The 23,926-nt window shown below is 40.8% G+C and overlaps 1 protein-coding gene across 2 annotated transcripts in view; it reads right to left on the bottom strand.

Annotated features, from left to right (window-relative positions):
* Positions 1–4,257: 4,257 nt before the first annotated feature.
* CLCN4 (chloride voltage-gated channel 4) overlaps positions 4,258–23,926 on the bottom strand; it is a 44,859-nt gene continuing 25,190 nt past the window's right edge. For both annotated transcript variants that reach the window (XM_026793799.2, XM_005487551.4), the window contains exons 5-12: positions 23,005–23,127; positions 21,257–21,463; positions 21,084–21,164; positions 20,068–20,613; positions 17,820–18,006; positions 14,447–14,845; positions 9,566–9,782; positions 4,258–8,122 (exon numbers count right to left, since the gene is read on the bottom strand). In XM_026793799.2, coding sequence (XP_026649600.1) covers positions 8,032–8,122; positions 9,566–9,782; positions 14,447–14,845; positions 17,820–18,006; positions 20,068–20,613; positions 21,084–21,164; positions 21,257–21,463; positions 23,005–23,127 — 1,851 coding nt within the window. In that variant the 3' untranslated portion in view covers positions 4,258–8,031. The remainder of the gene's footprint in view (positions 8,123–9,565; positions 9,783–14,446; positions 14,846–17,819; positions 18,007–20,067; positions 20,614–21,083; positions 21,165–21,256; positions 21,464–23,004; positions 23,128–23,926) is intronic.

The following is a 23,926-nucleotide window of genomic DNA, read 5'->3' as shown; positions in this document are numbered from 1 at the left end:
AAAAGTAGGAGGGGATGGAGGTGTGATTTACCTGCCCTACTTGGTTATCCTTACACAGAAGGAAAACTGGTCCTCTTGGAATGGTGGCTGTCTGTCTGGAAGGAAGCAGCCTGACATGGAGAGATTTACTAAGCAGGAGTTGTTGTAGTCATCAAATTAGCAGGGATTTCTATTGCCTAAACCTGGCCTGAGAGAGAGAAAAGGAATGGTTTCATGTATGTTCCCACAGGCTTGGAAAGAAGAGGTGCAGAGGAGCTTATTCCTTGTGTTCCTGTGACTAGTGCTTTGTGGTAGTGTTCCTTAAAGGTTAGAGACAGGGCCAAAACATAATTCAGCATCATTGTTAATTATCTATGAGGTAGAAAATCTTCAGGCAGACTACTTATAGCTTTATTGTACCTCTAATTATTGTACCATTTGAATTAATTAATTTGATTTATTAGTAGTAGTAGTGGTGGTAGTAGTACTAGCATTATACCGGTGCTTAAATGTCAGACAGAGATTAAAAATCAAGAATTACTGCAATAATCTAAATTATAATTGATCTCAAGCAGTGACTGCATGTTTAAATATTCTGGGCAGTGACAAATACCTGCTAGATTTTAACTTCAATTACATGAAGCAAAATACTATGTTTGGGCTACAGCAAGGCCTAAAAATGTGCTGAACATCCAATAGCTGAAAATTGGGAGTATCAGCAGAAGCCCAAGTTTCCTATAACAATTTAGATACAGATTCTGCATCTCAGTGTGATTAGAATTGCTAGCTGAGTTATCTTTAAGACTAAAAATGTCCCTTTTAGGAGAATGCTCCTTCTGGGTTGGCAGAAGGTCCACCAGAGCAGAAGTTGGCAAGGAAGGAGCTGCACTATGGTAACTTAGTGAGCTGGACTTAAATCAACACCTACAAGACCTGTATTGCATGGACATTTACCTAACAAAGAGTCTCTAACCATGATCTTACTGTGAAAAAGGGAAGGGCTGGTGATGGCACATATTGTGTTTCTTTCCTGAATCTTCACTGCTGACTGGGGTCATTTTGGAGCCTTTGGTAGAGTTTGTGTCCTCTCCCTCACCTGTGAACCACAGCAGAGCTTAGGTGTCTCTCTCTCTTCCCAGGCTTGGGGACTTCAGGGGTCTGGTTGCCCGCTGTATGTCATTCAGAAATTTTGGATTCTAATGGTCACATAATCTGAGAGTTAGGTAAGTAAAATTTGTCTTTAGGCAAATTGCAGCTTTAGAAATTATCTAATCATAAGGCTTCACAACCTTTCAATCTTACCTGTGGGGAACCTTTAGAAGCAGAGAACTACAGTTCATCTGACTTTTTAATTATTTGGAATGGTCCTTTTGCATGGCACAACTATGGCAGCCACTCCTTCTTACTGCATTTATCAAAGGAGAAACGCTCAACTAGCATTTAATGCACTAGTCCTGCAGCACTCCTCATCAAATTGTGCATGGCCACAGTCCAGCTCTCACTAGCAACTGTAGAAACCGCAAGCTTATTTCAGGGAAAAAAGTTGTCTTTCAAAATGCATCAATACAAACAGATATTATTTCAAATTTTAGGTATTACTCCTTCCTAGTAGTGAGACCAGCCATTGTATGGTATGGTTCTCCTGGAACTGGGATGCCTCTGCGGACATAACTTTGAGACAATAAAGCAGCTCTTCCTAGCTAATATACTAGTTTTGTCTAGTTTGTCTAGATTATATATAATCTATACTAGATTGTCTAGTTTCCTAAGCAATCTCCACATTTTATTCAGTGCCCCTTACTGAATTTTTGTGGATTAAGAAAGACTGGTTAATCCGAAGGGTATGTAACATCAGCTGGCCACAAACATTGCTCTAAATGCCGTTCAAGCCAGGAACAAATCATCAGGCTTTGTAAATCCCCACAGAGAGTTGTGCACTGATTGTTCAGGCTGCACAATCATTTCTCAAATGAAACACAGCTGAAGTGCCAAATGCTGACTCTCCCCAGGCTGGCTGTTACATATGGTTATGTCTTCCTAACCTGTTACCTGCTGTGGCTGGGCAAAGCCAGTAGGAACACTCAGATTATTTTAATCCCGATTGTACAAGATAATTCTGAAAGATAACAAGGGTTGAAATCATTAACTGTAATAAAACAGGGTTTATTATGTGCTCAAACCAAGAATATTAATTATGCTCAGAATACAATAAGGATAAAGGAGGGATGGAGAGTTAACCAAATGCTGCAGCTACAGGTCAGCAGTTCCTGTCTAACTCTGCCTAAGAGCCCAAACTGCTTTAGGATACAGCTCTCACAGTCACATCCCAGCTCCAGATTGACCTCACTGGGAAGTCACCAGTTACTAGTTAGATGGTGAACATACTAAATCGACCTGTGAAATGCAGCAGCTATTTTTCTCAGAAGTTCATTTTTTTGATATTGCATTAAGATAGTGTGAGGACTTCAAGAAGCACAATGAACAGTCTCAAACACTGTAAAACAAGAAAATTCCCACAACGGAAGCCACCACAACAGGACCTTAGAATAAGCACAGATGGCAACAAGGAAGGCAGTAATAACAGACCTAACCAGAGGTGAAAGTTTGGAATTAACACACTGGACAAAATTCTGTTGGGCAAACTGTGGGGAAAGCACTGACAGCAGCAACAAGAAGGTGCCAGGCCTGGTGAGGCAGATCTAGGTAACTTTCTGGACAAAAGCTCCCACCAAGGCAAACTGTGAGAAAGGAAGTATCTTACACAAGTGCCATCCCATGCCGGGTGGGAACAGCACCCATGCCTTATAGATAACAAGGACTTAGACTGTGGAAAAGTGGTACCTCCACAAGAACACAGGAACCCCCACCAGCAAGCAGAGCAGGATGAAAAAGGTCCATGAGAACATCACAGGATTCCATGTGGTGGTGATATCTTTGCTTAGTCTCTCTCTCCCCCTCTCTTTCTCTTTGCCCCACTCTCTTCTATCTCTCCCTACTTGACATTTACTGTTTGCACCTTGATTCGGGCAGAGACAACTCAATAACCACATCCTAAGAGATAGCAAGCCAAAAAAAAAACCAATCGAAAAACTCTGTGCAGCACTCCAGCAACACTGTGTTTGCCGTGTCCTCCAGGGAGCAGCAGTGCAAAATCCTGTCTGCCACAAGTGGAGGCCCTCCACTGGAGATGCACCTTTCTTATTTGGGATACAGTCCCAGTCTGTGAGACTGGGCATAGTGGGCCACCACAGCAGTGGGGAGCTAGAAGCAACATCACATTTGGAGCAGAGGAGCAGAGGAGCAGAACAGCACAAGGGAATAAAACAGCTTGTAGAAAACAGATGTGGAGGAAGAGCCTCCCCTAAAGGAGCCAGAAGGCACATGGATTATAACAGGCTGCTTGGTTTGGATTTGGAGGGCAGGCCAGGGTGTGTGGAGCACAGCTGCACCACAGCAGTGCTGAGTGCTGTGAACATTTTCTATTCCATCTCCCAGCTGCACCACCACAAGTGATGACAGGTAGGTCTGAAGTTCAGAACCCCATGACCAAATACAAACTACAGGAATTATTACATCTTACTGAAGTTGCTGCATGCCTGATGACTCCTGGGTTATGGTATGGTTTTGGGTTGTGTTAAGGGCACAGCAATCCATGGAATGAGTTGAAGGCCATGGGACTGCCAAAACCAGCTTCTGAAATTAGTAATTTAATTTGAGCTAGGATATTGCTGGCATGTTCACCTTAGTGTTGATCAGGATCGAGCCCATATTCTTTGCTACTACCTAGAATTTAGTCTCTGACATAGATTTACCATGCGTTTCATCCAATTAAATGGGGATGATTGAACCTGTCATTTTCAGTCTTTGATCTTAGATTTGAATTAATGTGCAATTGAAAAATGTATCCAAAAATATATCATAGGGGCTTTGCAACATCTAGTTTTAAAGTTTCATGACCATTTTAGACAGAATAACCTGGTTAGATAAATGATTCTTCTTCTCTTTTTAGATTTCTACGGTATTTCTGATGCTGAAGAAAACACATTTTTCTCTGAAAATAAAATTGCCAGCTATCAAGACTGATTCTCTGAAGTTCACTGCATGAATTTTACTAACTCCCTTCTTAATATTACCTAACCTATAATTTAATGGGATATCCTAAATCTCTAGAACTCAGGCTTGAATTATCTCTGTGGGTGAGAAAGTGAGAAAAGGAAACAAAAATCATAGAGACATTAACTTAAATAATTTTCTAATTAATAAGATATACAAGAAATGTTTCCAGTACTGTAAGTCAGTTTTATTTAAAAAATAGAGTCCAAACATTGTTTTTTATAAGGTGCAACAGATACACTGTTCTCTACAATTAAAAAAAACCCCAAAACAACAAACAGAGCCAAAGCAAAACTATAGTCATAAATACAGTGTCATTCAAACACGGAATCAGTGAGCCTTTTGTAATCCTTAAACATTCTTTTTCTGCTTCTTCAAAGCATAAGAATTAATAATTAGTGTCACTGGGACAGCCAAAGGGTCTTTCTAATGTCATCCATTTCTGTACTTTATTATTAAACCTTCCAGTACAAATTGCTTCAAGTACACAACAGAAGCTGAATGTAACTTAACACAGTTCATGCAAAACAAAGGTACAATACTGAACCTCCATCATTCAAAGATTCTTATTCCCCTGTTTATTTTAGTTGGGCATATTTGAAGGCCAACTGCTTGAAGGACTGAACTGAGGTTGCATAATTCAGCAGTATATACTAAAATACTCATGTAGCTCAGATTGATAACGCTACGTGACTACCTTGAGCTGTACAAATTCAAACAAACAGGACTGAGTTCTGTGCCTCTTGGATTCTATTCAGTACCTTCTGAAATGAATTTTGGAATACAGATGGAAAATAGTGCCTGATAATGGGCTTGTTAAGGGGAAATAAATCATTATACCATAACCGCATTTTTTGAGATAAGCATGTTATTAATTTATATTAAGAGTGTTCCCTTTCAGACACCAGTGTGAAGAGCAATAAAGGTTGGAGCATGGAGGAAGTTTTCTAATTAGCAAAGTCTCAAAGCCCTCCATGTCATTCTAGCATCAGCCTCAGCCTTGATGATAACACCAGGCAGCTGAAGTTAGCCATGAGTGTGCCACTCCTGGACAGACAGATAGCAGCCCCTGCTCTGGTTTAACATCTTTTGAACAGACACGGGAACAAGGAGCAGCACTACATGGTTACATGTCCAAAGGTTTTTCCCTTGACCCCTTAGGCATTTAAAGCTTTCCATCTAGAGAGGAATGTGTTTGACAGAAGAGAGCTGTACACCCATTCACCTGCCTTTTACTTGGGTGGCAGTCCAGGGTCAAACTGCATTCACAACAACTACATAAATCTCAATTCCTTCTGCTGGTGCTTGCTGCAAATCACCAAGTTGGTTTTTTGGATCTTGTTTTTAAGCCCTGAAGGCTCCTCCTAAGTAGTCTAATAAGGCAAGGCAACAAGCTAACAGGGGTGACTTGGTTTCAGTAATCAGGCCTTTGGGTATTAATGGGAATTAACCACACGAGTCCATGCCAATGCATAACTACAGATGGAGTTTAACCTGATAAAACAAGTCAATACATACGGGAATTTGTATTCACAGCCAGATTAACCTCAGTTAGGCAAGTCCATGTCTTTTTCTCATAAAATTATAACGTTTTTCAGTGTTGATACACTGTATTGATTGCTGTTAGAAAACATGGAAAGTAGAATATGGTCATACAATTTTGATCCAAGAATGAGATTGCTCTCAAAAATCAGCCTTTTCAGCTTAGTCTATATCCCTTAGATTCTACAAGTTATGGGTAGAGACTGACAATTGTATAAAGCCCCATTTGGCTTCAGTTGTGGGACTGAGCTGATTTTATGATGGCTTCTCTGTTCAAATGAGGGAATCTAGTGTTTATGAGCATTGTTATTGACTTGGTTGGTTTTTTATGAGTTTGGCTGCTGACAGCTTCATAGAAAAATGTAACAAATAATCACATTATGTTCTATTTCCTATTTTCAGAGGAAAGGGGTTGCTCAGTCCTACAGTTTACATGATGTTAATATTATCCCATTAATAATACATTGTACTGCAGCTGTTCATTTAACAAAAAGTATACACTGCAATATTTATGGGCTTTGGCCAGAGCTACATATCTTTATGTCAGTCTGTTGCAAACACCATTGTTAGGTGGAGTACTTAACAGCTTAAAATTATCCCTCTGCTTCCGTTTCTTTTACTTCAGCAATTCAGGCCATACCCTGTGTGAATGCAGTGGGACACCGGCCAGAAGGAAGCAGGGTCACCAGAGATAAGGGGAGGAATTTGTGACATAGAACTTCAACATCTAACTCAGGGTGCACCTGAGCAGCTGTCTCAGTTCAGGGACACAATAATCATGTACATTGCCCACGTGAGATCAACAGGCTGGGTTTGGGCTGGGGTGAGCAACAGGCTGTTCTGGCATGGAAAGTCATCTCTATCCATGAGGAGCATCCAAACACCACCAGTTTTCTGGGTGAATTTGAACAAAAATACCAGAGGTCTTAGATGCCTAAATGAAGGGACCAGGAGGTCTGAAGGGATTCAGAGCACAACCTTTCTCCAGTCTTTAAGTTTGCATCTATAAAGGAAGGGCAGTGTGAATTATGTGTTACAGGGAGTACAATTTGGTATTCTGATAGCAGTATTGACTAAAGGGTTGACCCTCTTTATCTCACAGAGGACCAGAACAAGGGTTTAGGAAAATTTAACATTTTTACCTGAGTGACTTAGAGGTCTCTACCAGGGTCTGGTAAATCTTGTGTTCTTGGTGCAAACAGATAAATACTTAAAGCTTTCCTATGATCATTTACATTCTCAGTCCCTCTGATCTTATCCAGTCACAGTGCTGTAGGGAGGAATTCCACAGCCCTATGACTGACAAGTGCATAAAAAGTAGATCTCTTACAGAGCAAGTGTCTATGACTGTTAAATTAATTTCAGCCATCTCTTGGCAAATACAGACAAATGCCAAGAAAGAGCAATGACAAAAAGGACCTAAGTGGACAACCATGAATCAATGCAGAATGTCATTCATTTGTGAAAAATTGTGATGTACATAAGGGAAGACAGTGAGGGATTCAATCTCTGGTCACTAACACTGATGAGAGACAGATACCACTGTCCTTTTAGTGCTTTTGAAAGCTATTTTATGGGCTTCTATGTTTTTTCCAGTTACCACAGCAAACCACAAAATACTAAATTTTACAGTACTTGTATGCAAAATTGCATAGAGAGATAATAAATTCTTACAAATAAATCCCTTTTCAACATTTATAAGGGAAAGCTGGTTGACAGAAAAGCTAAGCAGTATAAAAATTCCAAAGACTAAAGCAGGGAGCAAGGGACACTAGATTTTAAAGTGATTTGAGGCATAATCTTACTCTTTTCTTAAGACTTAACTCCAGTCTTGATTCATTAAACATTTACAAAATAAATGAAGATGACAAAGTCTTTCGTTTAAAAATATGACAATTTTTGTCTGTCATGAAAATGGTATAATTCAGTAGCAAACAAATAGCCATGATTCCAGTAACAAAAGCAACTGACATTACTCATCTACACTCAATGGCTTGGAACACAAACCTTTCTATCTCTTAGCAGCTTGTACATGAACAGTGTCTGCTACTCTTCACACCTGCCTCAGGAGTTCCTGTGACCTTGATGCCTCCCACTGATGCTCGTGGCTCTTTCTCTCCAAGCCCAGCATCACTCACACCCACCAGTGCTCCAATTGAGCTATTGGGAACCTCATTAAGGAAACACAGCTTGATGTCTGCAGCTGCTCAGAGCTTCTAAATTGCCTCCCTCATTAAATAAGTGCTGTCCTGCATCCACTCCCTCTGTCAGAGACATTTCAGGCCATTCCTCATATACATTACCTTTTTCTCTTTAAACAAGATGAAACAGCAAACACAGCCTTCATGTTAATCTAGAAGGGATTCCTGTGGGGTTACTTTCTCCTTCTTTACCAGTCTAGTTAAACATGATAGATTCAGGGTCCTGGTTTGCCATTTGAGCCATATGTCTTAATACATCCTTTTTAGTTATGATACCCAGCAGCCTCCTATAGGAGAAAAGGAAGTGAAAGATCAACAATCTCATATATCATCCAGGTTTGTTCCCTGTTCAGCTGCAGGGACATTTTGTGAGTGCTTCCATACAGTATTGTCTATCTCATGTATTCCCCAATTATTACCTTTTTATAAAAGTATTCTCACCTCATGTATTTCTACTACCCCAGCCACAATAATTAAGTGAAATACTTTGGCTTATTACCTCTTGTTGTTGGGAACATGACTGAGTGAGGAGCTACAAAAATTAATAATTGGTACCACAAAATAATAAGTTTCTTTAGGCTCAGGCTGAGTGAGGAGCTACAACAACTAATACTTGGTACAACAAAATAATAAGTTTCTTTAGGCTCAGGCTGTGAGGACCAGCAGTCAAATCCGAGGTATCAGTGGTTGGTAGTGCACAAAGTAAGCTAAAGCACAGGGTTTCTGAAACTCTCACTGACAGCATAATTCCTTCAAATTTAAATGATAATTTCTCATTTATGTGAACCTAAATGAATTATATCTGTCAAGAAAGATGAGGCCCATGGGATGTCTGGCCCCAAGAGTCAAAAAATTTCATAACCTTCAGTATTCAAGGGCTTTTTACTTCCAGTCCTTGAAGACCATTAGGCACTGAATATTGAAACTATGTCATTGTTAATAGTTTTTCCACCTTTCATTTCACATAACTTCTAAAACTCCAGGTATAAAATTCTGAACTCAGGCGCCTAAAATCAGTACCTTTATCTGTTTCCCAATAATGGTTCTTATTTTCTTAATGCTGAGGATACTACATTGGCAGTAACAACTGACATGCAATATTTTTGAATAACAAAAAGACTCTCTAACAGAAGAATAAATTTTAGTCTTCCACATTTGGAAGTGATGGCTGTGGTTTGGCTATAACTAGATCCTGGGATGAGTCATGATGCCCAAATATCTCAAATTCCATTGGAACTATGGGATGTTATGTCTAGTCCACATGGTGCAGCTTTTTATTCTCCTAATTTCATATTTGCCCACTTCCTTCAGCTGTTATTTGAGGGCCTTTGGTTTATACACCTTTCCATTATCCAATAAAGAAAGTTGAATGGAGTAATTTTTCTCCACTGATACCTTTATCACAATTTTCACAAACATCTAATCTAGCTGGATGTCTCAAAACAGGTATATTCTTTGCAAACAATACTGCTTGCCAGATCTTCCTCTCCTGAAAACTGAATGATAGTGGAAGTCAGAACAGTTTATTTTGTGTTTATTTTTACCTTATCTAAATGAGAATACACTAAGGATTTGGGGAAGCAGAATGAAATATAATACCCTGCAAGCACCATTTTGGTTCCAAGTCTGACTTCTTCTGCTGCCTTGGAGAGACATGGGTGAGGTTCCCTTATTGATCCATCCAAAAATAAGACAACATAAAAATGTTCACTTGGCTGCCAGCTACTCACCCACTGCGAGTCACCAGGCACTGCCGGAGCCCGAGCTTTCTGAAGATATCCACCACGGTTTCCATGGGCGTGTGGTCGGTGACGGTGAAAGGGCTCAGGTTGAGAATCCTCCGCAGTTTCAGCGGGTGGGGACTGTTGGGTGGCACTTCTGGGGGGTCCTCGGTGAAGTACACGATGGAGTTGCTCACCACCCCATCCTGGCGCTGGCGCGCATTCTCTGTGCAGCACAAAAATTGGTGCAGACAGTGGATTAATTTGGTAATAAAAAAGAATCACTCCTTTGGAAAGCAAGGTTTGGTTTTGTCTTTAATGTACTGAAATCCCAGAAATTTGGGTCACTGAGTAACCTTGAACTTCTTTGAGCCATCACTCCCTCAAAGCAAATGTGGTATTTTTATAGGCACATATTTTTCCTTGGTAGGGATAATACTTTTCTGAATAAATATGCAGCTCATTGCATTCACAAACTTCACTAATCCAATTTCTGTCAAATTCAAATCACTGTATGTAATTTCCTCCATTGTGAGAATCACAACAGAAACCTTATTACATGTCTGAAGGAGTGGAGTCAACAGCTGTGTAAGATCCCAGCTGGCTTGGAGCAAAACTTTTCAGTGGATTTGGGAAAATGTGGACATGGTGAATGGATTTATGAACACAAAGCTAGGGAAAGACAAATTCACATTCCAGGGGTCCAGGGGTGGTGTGGGTGTTTTTCTAGATCAGCACACCTTGCTGGCATGCAGGGTAAACTTTGTGTGTTTACAATTAATGCCTTAAATTGTTTGCAAAGCTAGATTTTAAAAAGGAAAAATAAATTACCTTCCTACTTAAAGGAAAATAGTAAAGGGAGGAAAAATATAGCTGTAAACAGCACATGTGTGACCATTTTCAGAAGTTCAAAAGCTATCATTAATACTTGGATCAAACTACAAACTGAACATTACTACATCTGGAGTTTGCATGATCAGTATAAGTCTTCTACTTAAAGCATGCCCCAAGAATTACCACTGGAGTACTTTATTTTCTTTGTAGAGTTTACCTCATCTCTGCTCAACACTACAAGGTATAAACATTATACGAGACAGATTTCCAAATGACAGACAACTTTTCACTCCCCAGAATAAGCATATCATGTGTTTGGCTCTGAGGGTTTTTTTAATAAATCCTTGGAAATAGTTAAATTATTACTTTCAATTAACATAGGTTGCTTCTGCTCTTGAACTCATACTCCAAGCATATGTAAATATTCTTGGAACTCTCTGCCATCAATCAGAGTGAGAAACCTGCTCCTGTGACTTGTAATGTAGACAGTGATGGTTTCCAACATGTTTCAGCTGCAATTTTTTTTTTTTTTTACATTCAGCAATCATTGTCTTGTAATATTTCTGGAGCTGGAGCAGTGCTGGCTCAAACCTAACATCAGTACAGTATGTGAGTCTCAACCTTCTCACCCCACATATTACAAGCCCTATTGCAATTTACAGGAATGATGTTAGTTTCGTCTCAGCTTGTTTCAATTCATACATCCAATTTCAAGTGTGAATATGCCTGCATACTTCTTTGATATATGATCTGTGCTAAGAGGTAACATTAATCAAACTGAAGGTAACTCCCACCCTTTGATAAAAACCTTTGACAGCTAGGTATTTCCTTCCCAAAGCTGCACCCTAAGAAATAGGGCCAAGCATTTTGGTTACCACATTGCTGTTCCCAAGGCAGCAGTGACCCTGAACAGCAGTGATTAGCCAAAACCATGATTTCACTCTTCCATGTCAAACACCTCTCTAGAGAAATTTGAATGATGTAGTACTATGGAGTCAATTCAGTGGCATCAGAAAAATGGTGGATTTTGTATGCAGTCTCACTGGATGGGGGAATGGGAGTAAAGGTAAAACAGAAGAGCAGATCATTTTTGCAGTCAGTGGGTAAGAAAAACAGATACAGATTAAGAGAAAGAGCAAAGCAAATGGATGTCAATGTCTGGTTTTACAGAGCAATCTATGCAGGCTCTTGTCATAGCTAGAGAGTGAATTAATTATCCCAAATGTGAAACAGTCTCTCATATTCAGGGGTTCACATTTCACAGCCTATATCAACTATGTTGATCTCTCAACTCCACACTGGGAAAAGCATATTATACAGGCCACCTGGCTATTGTCCAAGGCTCTGCCTTTTGCATGGTGTCTCTGGAGCTGGCCGAGTTTAAGAAAAGCTTTACAGTGTCAAAACTCTGCCTCTGTAAGACTGAAAAGTAGGTGTCATCTAAAATGTAGACTCTGAGGGTGAGTGGGTGAGGTAGTCACTGAGAGGGTGACTCTGCCACCCCACCTGCCTACCTACTCAACAAGGATCAATGGAATGACACAATCCTCCTGAGGATGCTGCTGAGCAATTGGCAATGGCATTGACATTCACTTTACAGGTATTTGATGCATTTATAGAGCATGCTCACTCAGTAGGAAAGACATTACGTAGGGGTAAATCATGAGGCAGATAGCTTTGTGGGAACAGGTATTTGATGCAAGACTCAGCAGCTATTGCCTTCATCCTAAAAGGCAGATAGATGTGTGAGGGAATTGGAGTATTTCCCCAGAGTATTCCCTGGACCACCATACTACTGATGCACAATTAATTGGGCCTGAAAAAGAAGCTGAAATTCTTGATTGAAACCATGTCTCCATGAAGTGCAAATTTTTCTTATGTAGATGTGCCAGAGCTTGTTAAAACTGAGGAGGCATTCTGCAGGGTACAATGCCATAAAAAAAAAAAGAGATACTGGTGAAAGAAGAGATACTGGAGTGGGCCTGACTCTGCTTTTGGTAAGACCTCATTCCTTGGCCGAAGTGCTGCACGGATGGGGCTTATGCTGTTCTGAGATGTAACTCCAGTATCTCTGTCAGGCTGAGCAGGTGAACCTGAACAGATGAATCAGAGATGCTTCACCTTGTGTGATATTTCTGTCTTGGTAAGCAATTTTATGGCTTAAGGAGAATTGGTGTAATGGCTCCATGATCACAACCATGAAGCAAGCTGAGGTGGAGGTACAGAACACATTGGCTACCCTTGTGGTAGTGATCAACAACACCAACTCTGAAATTCAGGCAAAGCAACTTCAGAGGAAGAGGATTAGCAATCAAAAAGTTGCTAGCATAGTTTGTCCTGCTCTGCACCGGAACCATATACTGTGTCTTTGGAAACCAAGTCCAGATTTTAAGTCACAAGGACACAAACCTTACTGGAAAGATTAACCATTTATCATAGTGCCAGCACAGAATGACAGCACTCACACTCAGCCCAAGGTGGGTTACCAAAAATCATCGGTGGCTGAGGATTTTAGAAAAACTTATCGATGCATATAACAATTTATTTTAAATTTAGGTTCTCTGTCATTTTCTATAAAAGATGCTCTTAATTAGAGCTGATCAGAAAACAGTACCTTTTCCTCTGAAAAATGCAGATGTTAAACAATTTTTGAACAGGAAAGCATTTTGATCTAAATGTTTACTGAGTTTAATTTTAACTGATTTCTTTGTTGTCCGTTCATAGCCTGACATTTTCTCACATCTTCCAGCAAGCCCGTTCAGCCACACTGCCATTTATGACCTGAAACAAAAGACTCAGTTCCTCAAAGTTCTTTGACTGACTTCAAGCAGCCTCTGATCTTTCTGATTTTAAAGTGAGGGCTTTTCATCTTCAGTCCATGCAATTTCCCACTGACAAACCTTCCTGAAAAGGAGGTGCAAATGACTATTAACTTAGGAAGGCACCAAGTGTAAAGTCATGACATAACATGGGCAGTATAAAAGACAGACCCAGGGTACGCTAAATACATCTAAAACAGTGCTTTAAAGACATCGATTTTTGTTTTAGCTTTGTGGGAACTGAGCTGGAAAGTGACCTTCAAAGTAACCCAAATTTTCCATTTATTAATTTTCTTGTTTGAAAAATATGTGAATTTCCATCAGAAACAACAGCTTTTTTAAGGTGCCTGAACAACAGGGATGAAACAAAGCCATGCAGAGAAGAATAATTCCAAGTCAAGGAGGTTTGGATATACCAGACATTCCACTCCCCTGCAAAGTACAAGGCAACCATGCCCAGCTGGCATCTTGCCTGCCTGCCCAGCTGGCCCTCAACACCACAGGACTGCCAGAAATGGGAGCAGACAGTGGGCCAGCCTTGCAGACCTCTGCATTTCTCGATGCCCTGGGTCCAGAAAAGGTGAAAAAACTTGCTTTCATCCAATACACTTGTTCTTCAATCCTCACTCAGTCATCAGATCAACCAGGAAAGGACCTGACAGTCAAAATCTTAGTGATCTGGACTTGGACTCTCAGCCAGCTATCCACTGGATGCCAGAAAAAATTCACCCATCTTTACCAAAAAATATTGTGCATTGAATTGTGACTTGAAAATATTGTGCAGCACTAAAAGCCTGCATGTGAGGAAAAACTGAGACAGAGCAACAGAAAGGAGCACAGGCTATTTCATCAATGGGTAACCAAAGTTCATGACTGCCCCAGCCCATTCTGGAAGCCCATGGAGAGGGAAAGAAACTAATCACTACACTGGCTTTTGGTCTGGTTCTGACAAAAATTCTGGTATATGAGTTGAGTTTCTCTCTGTTGTCTGTAGAAGAATTTTATTTTACTCTTTTGAGTGACAGCAAAATTAAGCCCACAAGGGTCAAGCCCACAAAATTCTATCAGTGGTATGATGCAATAGAAAAGCTTCTACGTCCTACTACCTAGAAAAGGTCACATTTGAAGATTGGGGGTGCTTGTTTGTCCATTCTTCAAGGTGAATAACACTGTTAACCTCCTATCTTGTCTAAACCCCTTTCAAAACCAATCTTTTGGACATTGACACTCTACTTACTTATTGCAAGGATCAGCTCTCGTCTCTGTGCAAATCCAATAAGTCTCTCTGAGTCTTTGGAAACCACGACTGGGAAGCCATTGTAGTCAGTCTCTTTGATGAGGGTCTCCACGTCCTCCACAGTCATGCTGTCCTGGGTGAGCACGGAGAGAGGCGCCTCGCCCCGCCTCGGCCGCATCACGTCCGTGGCCAGCGTGCGGTGCGTGAACTCGTCCTTCACATCCAGGAAGGGGTAGCCATTCAGGTGGATGTGAGCTTCATAGATCCCCTCTTTCCCAAAGGCATCTGCCACCCACTTGCTTGTGACAGCTGCAGCCATAAGAGGCACAATGTACTCCAGGCCTCCAGTTAGCTCAAACATAATCACCACCAGAGAGACTGTCATTCGAGTAACGCCACCTGCCAACAAGGAAAAGACTCAAGTTTCTCTCAGGGCTGGTATACATACTAAGCAACTCACTTATATCTTTGAGCCTTGCACTCAAAAATGCATGTAATTATTTATGCTGAGTACTTTGCCCTTATACTCTTAGGCTTGTTTCTCTGCAGAAAGGTATTTTTCATCTACTGCAATTTTCATCGCAAAGGTTGAGGGAACTTGCTCATGCCAAAGTTGCTAGCATTGAAAAGCAAACAATGAATGCTAAAAGACAGAGCTTTAAAACCAAAAAGGATGCCAAAAAAAATCAGCTTTAAGGGATACTTGAGAAAGTAAAACTGAATCCTGCTGTTAGCCCTCTAAATGACTCCAAGAATCAGTTCAGTGCCATGGCTGAACGTGGAGAGGTGGCCTTCACACCAGCCTGTCTATTGCAGTCATACTGACAAGAAGGCTGAGCATTATCTTTGGGCACAACACAGTTACAAAATCCTACCTTGGAACAGCTTAGGGCCACTGCAAGAGCTATGTTACAGCTTAAACCCTTGCTTTGGATATCACTACAGTAATTCAGTTTGAACTGAGTACAACTTGGTTTGAGGCCATCCAGGCATGCAGCCACAGACAGGGCTGTAGCTGTATTTTTCAGTCTAGTCTTTCCATATTAATTTCATAAGCAAGTTCCTCGCTCCTTCAGTTTACATTACAGGATAAAAATGATCACATAACTGAGGACAAGTGTGTATGTATCTCTGAATTATTAGGTAACATTTCTTTGCCTCTGTTCAAAGGTAAATGTAATAAATCTGCTATTTTTGGGGCTCAAAATACAGCCCAATTTTAGATGAGAAAAATCAGAAACAGGTCATTAAAAGATCTTTTTATCTAGCAGCATACAGAAATATTTGATTGTTGATTACTTAACACTATGATCCAGATATGAATTTCATCTGAGGAATGCCTTAAACTTCTGACTGTGGAAAGCTGAGAGCAAATGCCAGAGTAAGGATCATTTAATACTCCATTTCTCTTACTTCAGGAAAGACAGTCTTTGGTACAGAACAGCTTAAGTACAAGCTGTGACCTTTCTACTGTATTTCTCACCACACTATTAAAAACTACTGCACCTTAATTTGGACCTTGTAAAAGAGGAAGAAATTGCAGCCTCACCTTGAGTCCTATGTGAAGTTCTGGGCATCACAGTATAAAAAAAGGCATTAAGCTATTAGAAACCACCCAAAGGAGGGCCACTAGGATGATGGAGTGTGGGAAGGGGAAGCTTTTGTGGAGTGGCTGAGGTCACTTAGCCTGTTCAGCCTGGAGAGGACTAAGGGGAGACCTCATTCTGGTCTACAACATTCTGACAAGGGGAAGCAGAGGGGCAGACACAGATCTCTTCTCTCTGGTGACCAGTGACAGTTGACCCAAGGGAATGGCCTGAAGTTGTCTTGGGGAGGTTTAGGTTGGATATCACGAAAAGATTCTTCACCCAGAAGAACCTGGTGGTTGAGTATTGGAACAGGCTCCCCAGGGAAGTGGTCAAAGCACCAAGCCTGACAGTTCAAGAGGTATTTGGACAATTTTCTTGGTGTGATTTTTGGGGTGTTCTGTGCATGGGCAGGATTTAGACTTGATGATCCTGATTGGTCCCTTCCAACTCAGCATATTCAATGCCTCTATAATTCTATGCTGACCAGCAGATCATCTGCAACATCAGAGCCACATTTTTGTGCATTATTTATTTAATGAATATGAAGATCATTTACAGTAAAAAGGAAGTGCTTTACTTGTTTGGACAGTAAGATTCATCCCACCTTTTTTTAAAACGTCTACTCTGCTGTGGGTGTTCACATCCAAAGGGATGACCCAGATTGCCTTTATAACCTCTAGATAAAAACAGGCCCTTTTGAGGCCAAATTCATCTGTTCCTTTGCCTGGTTTTAGATGTGTATGGGCAGATGAGACTGATCTTTCCCATACTTCATTTTTCTGTTTTGACTGTGAGGGGTATCAAGACAGTTAAGCTCAGTTGTTGATATCTACATTACAGACATTAAATTTTCAAGCAAATCCCACCCTTCCTTCCTCTATACTGATCACACAAATGATCCTGCTTTTCCAATATGAGCATCCAAATCCAAAATTTTTCCAGCTCTTCTTAAGTACATCTTTCATTTCAAACCTACCCAGTCACATTACTAGTGTGTTATGCCTCTCCACTATTTTTTCATACACTGATGATGATATCAATAACAGCAACAAAAGGAGATAGAATATACAAGTACACGAGGGGAAAGATATGATCAGGTAAAAACATGCTCAGATGGTATGCTTATAGCATACTTTTTACTCTATGGCTAGAAATTTGATATGTGAGATATTTTTCAATTATCTTGCTTTAATAGTTAACAGATCGCTGCTGTTATATCCAATAAATCCTATTGATTGAGTGTAATCCAGTATTGGCCTATGATCAAAATGCAAACCAAAATACAGCTCAGTTGACCATACCATGACACGCAGCCAATAAGACCCAGAATTTTTGCCTCTGTGTAGCTTAAAATTTAGCAAAAACTGGATGTTTGCTTCCTGCACTGAGAGAGTGCACAGTCTAAACAAGCAAGTCCAGTTACAGTGAATTTCATTACATCAAATGGAAAAAATGCAAGCAAATGTACATCAAATGCACTCCTGCTTGGAAACCCGCAGCTTAACTTCAATTTTTTCTTTCCTTTTCTCTGCTTTTGGCAGACTACAAGGAGTAGACATCAATGACTCCAAGCCTTTCTGTTGCTGACTATCTGGCAGATCACTGGAGCAACCAGCAGAGGAAGCTGCCCATTCTTTAGGCCATCACGTCTTGATTTCAACTTCTGTTGCCCCCAGAAATGCCAACACAGGCAGCTAACACCAACCCAGGCCCCTCCAGAGCATGTCCCCAAGCATGTCCCCATTGTTGGTCACACACAAACCAATGACCAGCAGAGACCCTACCCAAGCAAGCTGCTGCTCCCACCATGGCATAAAGGCCCGGTGTAACACAGTCTGCCCCAGGTCTGCACCAGTTCCTGAAGATGATCCAGTCATGATGGTGGTATGCCAGCTGCTCCACTCCAATCCCAACCATCCGGCCAGCTATGGCTCCAACAGCCATGCTAGGAATAAAAAGGCCTGAAGGGATCTGGAATGAAATATAGACACATGAGCACCTTGACAAAAATGGCAAGTATCAAACAATTTTAATTAACAGTAAGAGAACCAAGTTTCCATAGCCTCATGGCAGCCTACAGGGCTGATCCCCATGGTCTGACACAGTTTTCTGCAGTGACAGAGTTTATGTGGCTACATGTGTATCAATAGCTTTATAAAAAGTTAGTGCACTTTTTAAAGAAATTTTGAACCCTATCTGCTGCATCCCACTGAATTAGGGAGATAAATGCTGCTTCTGAATAATAGTTTGCTTTTGAAGTCAAGATGTTCCTGGCTTGGCCTTTATTGCTTTCTCAGCAGGAGGTCAGGAGCTGCTGATGGTTCTGTCATAGGCTTGAGAATAAGCTTAACTGAAAATAACATTGTGATTTCACCCTCGGTCAGATGGAGCACTTTATGGTTTTATTACTACTTTTTCAGGCTAAATCAGACCAGATTTTAAATTAAATGTCAAATGAAGAATAAAAATTCAGAGAAAGGAGGCTGACTGCTCAGGGACAACTAATTCTCCATTGCAGTTTACAATATATTTTCCAGGAAGCTCTATGAATCATAACTTTGTTTGCTGTACAGACAAGTCACAAATCATTAAAAACAGTATTTAAATGAGAATGGAGGGAGGAAAAAAGAGAATGAAAATGTATTTTGCCTTGGATAAGTGCATTTCCTCTTAGGAAATTTCTACTTAGATGTCAAGTGCACCAGCAAGTTAGAGATGTATTTCCTGCTGGAGAAGACAATTCAGATCTGTGACAGGGGCTTGCTGGCAGCTTTTGTTGTTTGCAGAAAGGAAAGCCTATTATATCTTTTAAAGTCTGAAAATATACCTTGAGCTTCCTAGAGAACTTAACTAATCACCTCATCAGCACAGCCCAGAGGCATCTAGGGCTGATAACAGTGGATGCTACAGCCCCCACCACATTGTGTTAACTTTGCTGATGCAGCTCAATTGAGTCTTCTAGATTTAGTAGGTAAAGCTATTTGGCCCGTTCTTTTACAGACAGGTTGAAACTGTCAATTGCTTCTAACAGTTTTTAAATATACAGGATAAATTAAGAATCACATTTTAAAGAAACAAAGCTTTTCATGAACAAGCATAACAATGGGCTGTCAGCCATAAATCAGTTTCTAGAGTGAAAGGCTATACTCAGTTCAAGTGTAGTGTTTAAGTGAAAAATGAGATACTCTAGTTTTGAGCATGGTATAAAATACAGTGTATAACTAAAAAAAGCTTCTCATTGTCTGCAGTCACCAGATCCACAAATAAATGCTCAGATAATGGGAGCTGTAGACAGACAGAACCTGTTTTTTATGTGCTCTATTAATCAGATATATAGAGTTCACCACAAACAGCTTGGTATATATGGAAAGCTTAGATAAATTGTTCTTGGACCTTTCATCACTCATTTATGGGGAGAAGGAGTTGCTGAAGGAAAAAGCTGCAAATCCAGAATATTCAAATGACACATCAGTTAGTCTTCTTGTTCATTCCCCTTTTTTTCTGATCTACAGTGCTTTAAAGTATTCAAAAATAGACTTTTCAGTCACTTTTATATTTCTGTGATGCTCTAAATGTGTAAAATAGTAAATTTAAAATTATTACTTCCTTGAGTATAGCTACCTTGAGGCACATTAAGACAATAATCCAACAAGACAAACAACAATGTAAATAGCCCATATCCATGAGAGAGCTAAAAAACAGCTGCAGTGGGAATCATCTTGAAATTGCTTATTGGCAACAGCGGCTTTAGATTTCCACACAGATTTCTTTTTCACTTAACAAAACCGCAGATGACTGGAAGGTGGAAAAGCAGGGCTCAGTCCTGGGCTGCCACAGGGGCCCACAGGGCACGGTGCTGGCAGGGAGAGGAGCCAGCAGCACCTCAGGGACAGCCCTGTGGGCTCCTCAGGGACAGCCCCGTGGCTGGGGCAGGGCAGGGCCAGCAGCACCTCAGGGACAGCCCTGTGGCTGGGGCAGGTCAGAACCACAGAGAGCCCACGCAACCCATCTGCGGCCCACGCTCCGATTTACCTTCATGCCAAAAGTGAATATGGTGATGACAATTTTGAACACCAAGGCCAAGGCCAGCTGCCACATGGCAGAGTAGACCCCAGGGCCAGCAGGTCTGTCGGGAATGTCATCCACGGGCCGGGTCATGTTGGGGTCGTTGATGTAGTCGCAGAGCTGCGAGGACTCCAGGGCGCCGCAGTCGTTGAAGAGCTCGGAGATGAGCTCGCTGGTGCTCCGGCGCGTGTAGGGGTTGGGGTAGGCGATGGTGGCGGTGATGGCTGTTATCACAATCACCTCCAGCACTGGGTATTTCCCAAGCCTGGTGGTTTTCCTCCTCCTGCACCAGGCGATGTTGCAGCGGATGAAGAGGGTCCCCCAGAGGCCCCCGAAGACGCCGAGCAGGATGAAGGGGAAGAGCTCGGCCATGTACCAGGGGGTGTGGTACTCCACGTAGAACAGCACCAGCCGGCTGTTCCCAAAAGGATTGATGGACCTCAGCGTGAAGGCAGCCACCAGAGCAGCAAAAAATGACCTCCAGAGGGTCTTCAGGGGAAAGTAGTAGCTGACCTAAAACCAAGTAAAGACCATAAACATTTCACTGAGTGCCACAGAAGTGCTGCCTTTACCCACCATCACCATCTGTTTCATTTGACTTTACTGTGGGCACTAGACCTTACCACAGCCAGAACACGTTCATAAAAGTATCAGAAAAGGAGTAGCAACTAGTTTAAAATTTAAACCCATAGTTGCTATCTAGAAAGTATAAGAAATGCTTGACAGCTTGGTCCATGCATTAGCTAGCTGGAGGCTAGAGACACCTCAGCAGAGGGATATATTTCCATACTCAGTCATCTAATTTGTTTCTGCTACTCAGATTATGCTAAAATACCTGGTTATTTCTTATTATTGGAAATCATAGATTTTTTTTAATAGGGGAAAAAATAAGCATATAAATATTTGAAAAATAATGAGTAATCTCAGAGAAAGGTATCAAATTGAAATATATTTGCTGAAGCAAGTGAACTGCCAGGTCTCACCTCTTCCAGACTAAAAAGCACACCTCCAATTGGAGCCCCAAAGGCAACTGAAACTCCTGCAGCAGCTGCAGCTGAAAGTACCTGCAAAGCAAATGTTTACATACAAGGCATGAGTTGTTTTGAAACCCCCAGTATCCAGACAGGGAAATTAAAAATTTATGAGCCAAGCTCACCTCTCTTCTCTTTCCTTCATTCTTGCTGTACTTAGAGAAGAGGCTGCTGAAGAAGTTTCCACAGCAACAGGCCACATGGACTAATGGGCCCTCTTTCCCAAGGCTGAGGCCTGAAGACACCACCAGAACCAAGGTGACTGTTTTGATTAAAAGTGTCCATTTTCCCAGGTAGCCCCTAATAATGAACCCACTCAAGATGGTTTTTATCTGGAAAGCAGGAAGAACATGTTGAAAAGATGAAGAATCCTTTTCTACTCTGAACTTTCAAATGGAGTTAAAACTCCAGCAGAGTTTAAAAAGTGGCAGACTGCATGAAAAGAGACAGTGATGGAGAGAAAGAAACTGTAGGTAGGGCATCTTTCCCACAGCAATATCTGAGCAGGGGTTAGGCAGACCACACTTTTACTGCTGTTACGGGTGGTCCCCATAACAGGCAGTAAGGACTCTCACAGAGATCAATAGAAATATGAAACTCTTACATATCTCCTTCACTTACAAGACAGAGTTAAGCTGGATTTGAGTTTAGCAAAGCAGAAAAAAAGCAAATAAACAACAACAGACTTTTTCCAGATAAAATGCACAAAAAAAGTTCTAGGTATTTGGAATCACTGTGCCATAAAAGCATGCACATATTCTGAAATAAGAAAGTCCAAAAGATCATATTTCTACACATTTTGTCTTAATTTTGCTAGTGAGTGGGTCAGAAATCACAATGCATGTGCATGACACAAAGGCTGCAGGGTGGGATTTGGGTTTGGACTCCAGGCATGCAAATGGGCTGGAGCTGAGCCTCACCTCACACGAGGGATTTACCACTTGGAAACTGGCTTTGTAGTTAACTATGAGAACTTTTTAAAACCACAAATATATCAAACACATAACAAAGACACACATAACTACTTTCAAATATGTAAATTATTCAAATATTTTAAATTATTTGTGGTGAGTTTTTTTAAACATTTGGATGCTTCTCTTAGAGATCAAGAACAAAAGTACGCCAAGATTTCTAAGCTTTGGGCTATTAATTCTGTCTGCCACATTCCTAAACAATAATTCCAGTAGTTCTATAGCACTTCTAACAAGAGACTGCCCTGATTTCAAAGACTTTTAATAACTCTGCTGGTTGAATTACAAGGTTCTTCATTTAACAGCTTAAATATGGACTGAGGCTCAATATGTAAAATAATGAAAACCACGTAGATATTTTGGCTGCTATAATGTTGTCATGCTGGCACAATGTACATTACTCTGTCTTTAGGAAAACAATTTGCAAAAGACGTGCATCAGACACTTTTCAGGCATCCCAAATGATGGGCATCTTCAGCAGTTTAGGAAACCTTAGCTTTGTAGCCCACCCTCTTCTTTTTATTTCACTTTTATTTAGAGCCTAGCCTAGAAAATAACTGATTTTGTAACTGGCCCAAGTAATTTCATCCTAGGAAAATTCTCTATAATCTTCTAGTGAGTGTGTCTCTTGGAGATGTTGATTTTTAATTCACGCTCTGGCAACGAACAAGTACATGCATTAACCTGTCACAGTGACATATGAACAGTTTTTACTATGAAAGTAGTAAATGATGATCACCACAAAAGCATAAAAAAAGGAATGAAGGCAGATGAGATGGAAAGACAATTTTCTTTGTTGCTATGCTATTTCATAGTACAGTTCTGGAATGGGAAAAGACAGTAATTTTTTTGTTGTTGTGGTCTGGATTTTTTTGGATATTCATGCACAAAGGGAAACTCACCTCTGGGATTCCAGAGCCACAGGCATAAGGAGCAAACACTCTGACCAGGGAGACTGCCAGGAAAGCAAAACATAGAGCCCACATAATGTACAGAAAATAGTTTAGAATGTAAGCACTTGCACCCTAGAAAAATAACAGTAACAAACATTGTTAGACACATGCAGATTGGCAAATCTCACACTTCTACTAGTGATCATGATGGCATGGAGCCTGATTTTTCATTTACATGGTAAGTGCTGCTTTTCCTCAGGAAGGACAAGTAGTTTTATATACTCCAACAATTTTATTACTAATGGAAAGAAGCAGCATACTAATAAATACCTAACCCAGTCCATACAGTCTGTTTGCAAGGGACCCAAATACCTTAAACTGAGCATCTTTCAAGCACTAAAAAATCCAACTAACCCACATAAAGTTCCAAAACATCAAACAAACGCATCATAATGGCAAAAGCAATAGATAGTGAAAAGACACCTAATGAAGGAATCTGCTGTGTTCATCCCATGGTGGGGGGCAAGGAATGAGACCCTGATAGGAATTTTTCCGAGGGCTGGTATTCAAAGGTCAGTTCTCCATGCAGATGCTGATTTTTCAAACAACATCCCTGTGTGTATCAGTAGCCAGTCCAGTTCACAAACAGGACGTGTAAAACCATACAAAAATAATTTCTTTCTATATAGTGCTGTCCACGAAAGGGTTGAAAATAATTTGGAAACATCATAGCTTGGCAGAACCCTCCCACACATCTCAGGCTTATTACTGACTGGAACAATTTTAAAATATTAGGGCAAAAATTACTATTTTCAAACTGAATAGCTTTACTTTTCTAACAGAATGGGAATGCTAATGATCATTAGCAATGGTTGACTGTGCAGTGCCATGGTGAAAGCACAGTCAATAGTAACCTTCAAGTTTCTACCTT

The sequence above is a fragment of the Zonotrichia albicollis genome, chromosome 2 (genome assembly GCF_047830755.1).
Source record: "Zonotrichia albicollis isolate bZonAlb1 chromosome 2, bZonAlb1.hap1, whole genome shotgun sequence".
In the NCBI taxonomy this organism is placed as follows: domain Eukaryota; kingdom Metazoa; phylum Chordata; class Aves; order Passeriformes; family Passerellidae; genus Zonotrichia; species Zonotrichia albicollis.
This window is presented reverse-complemented; position numbering and strand designations above follow the sequence as displayed.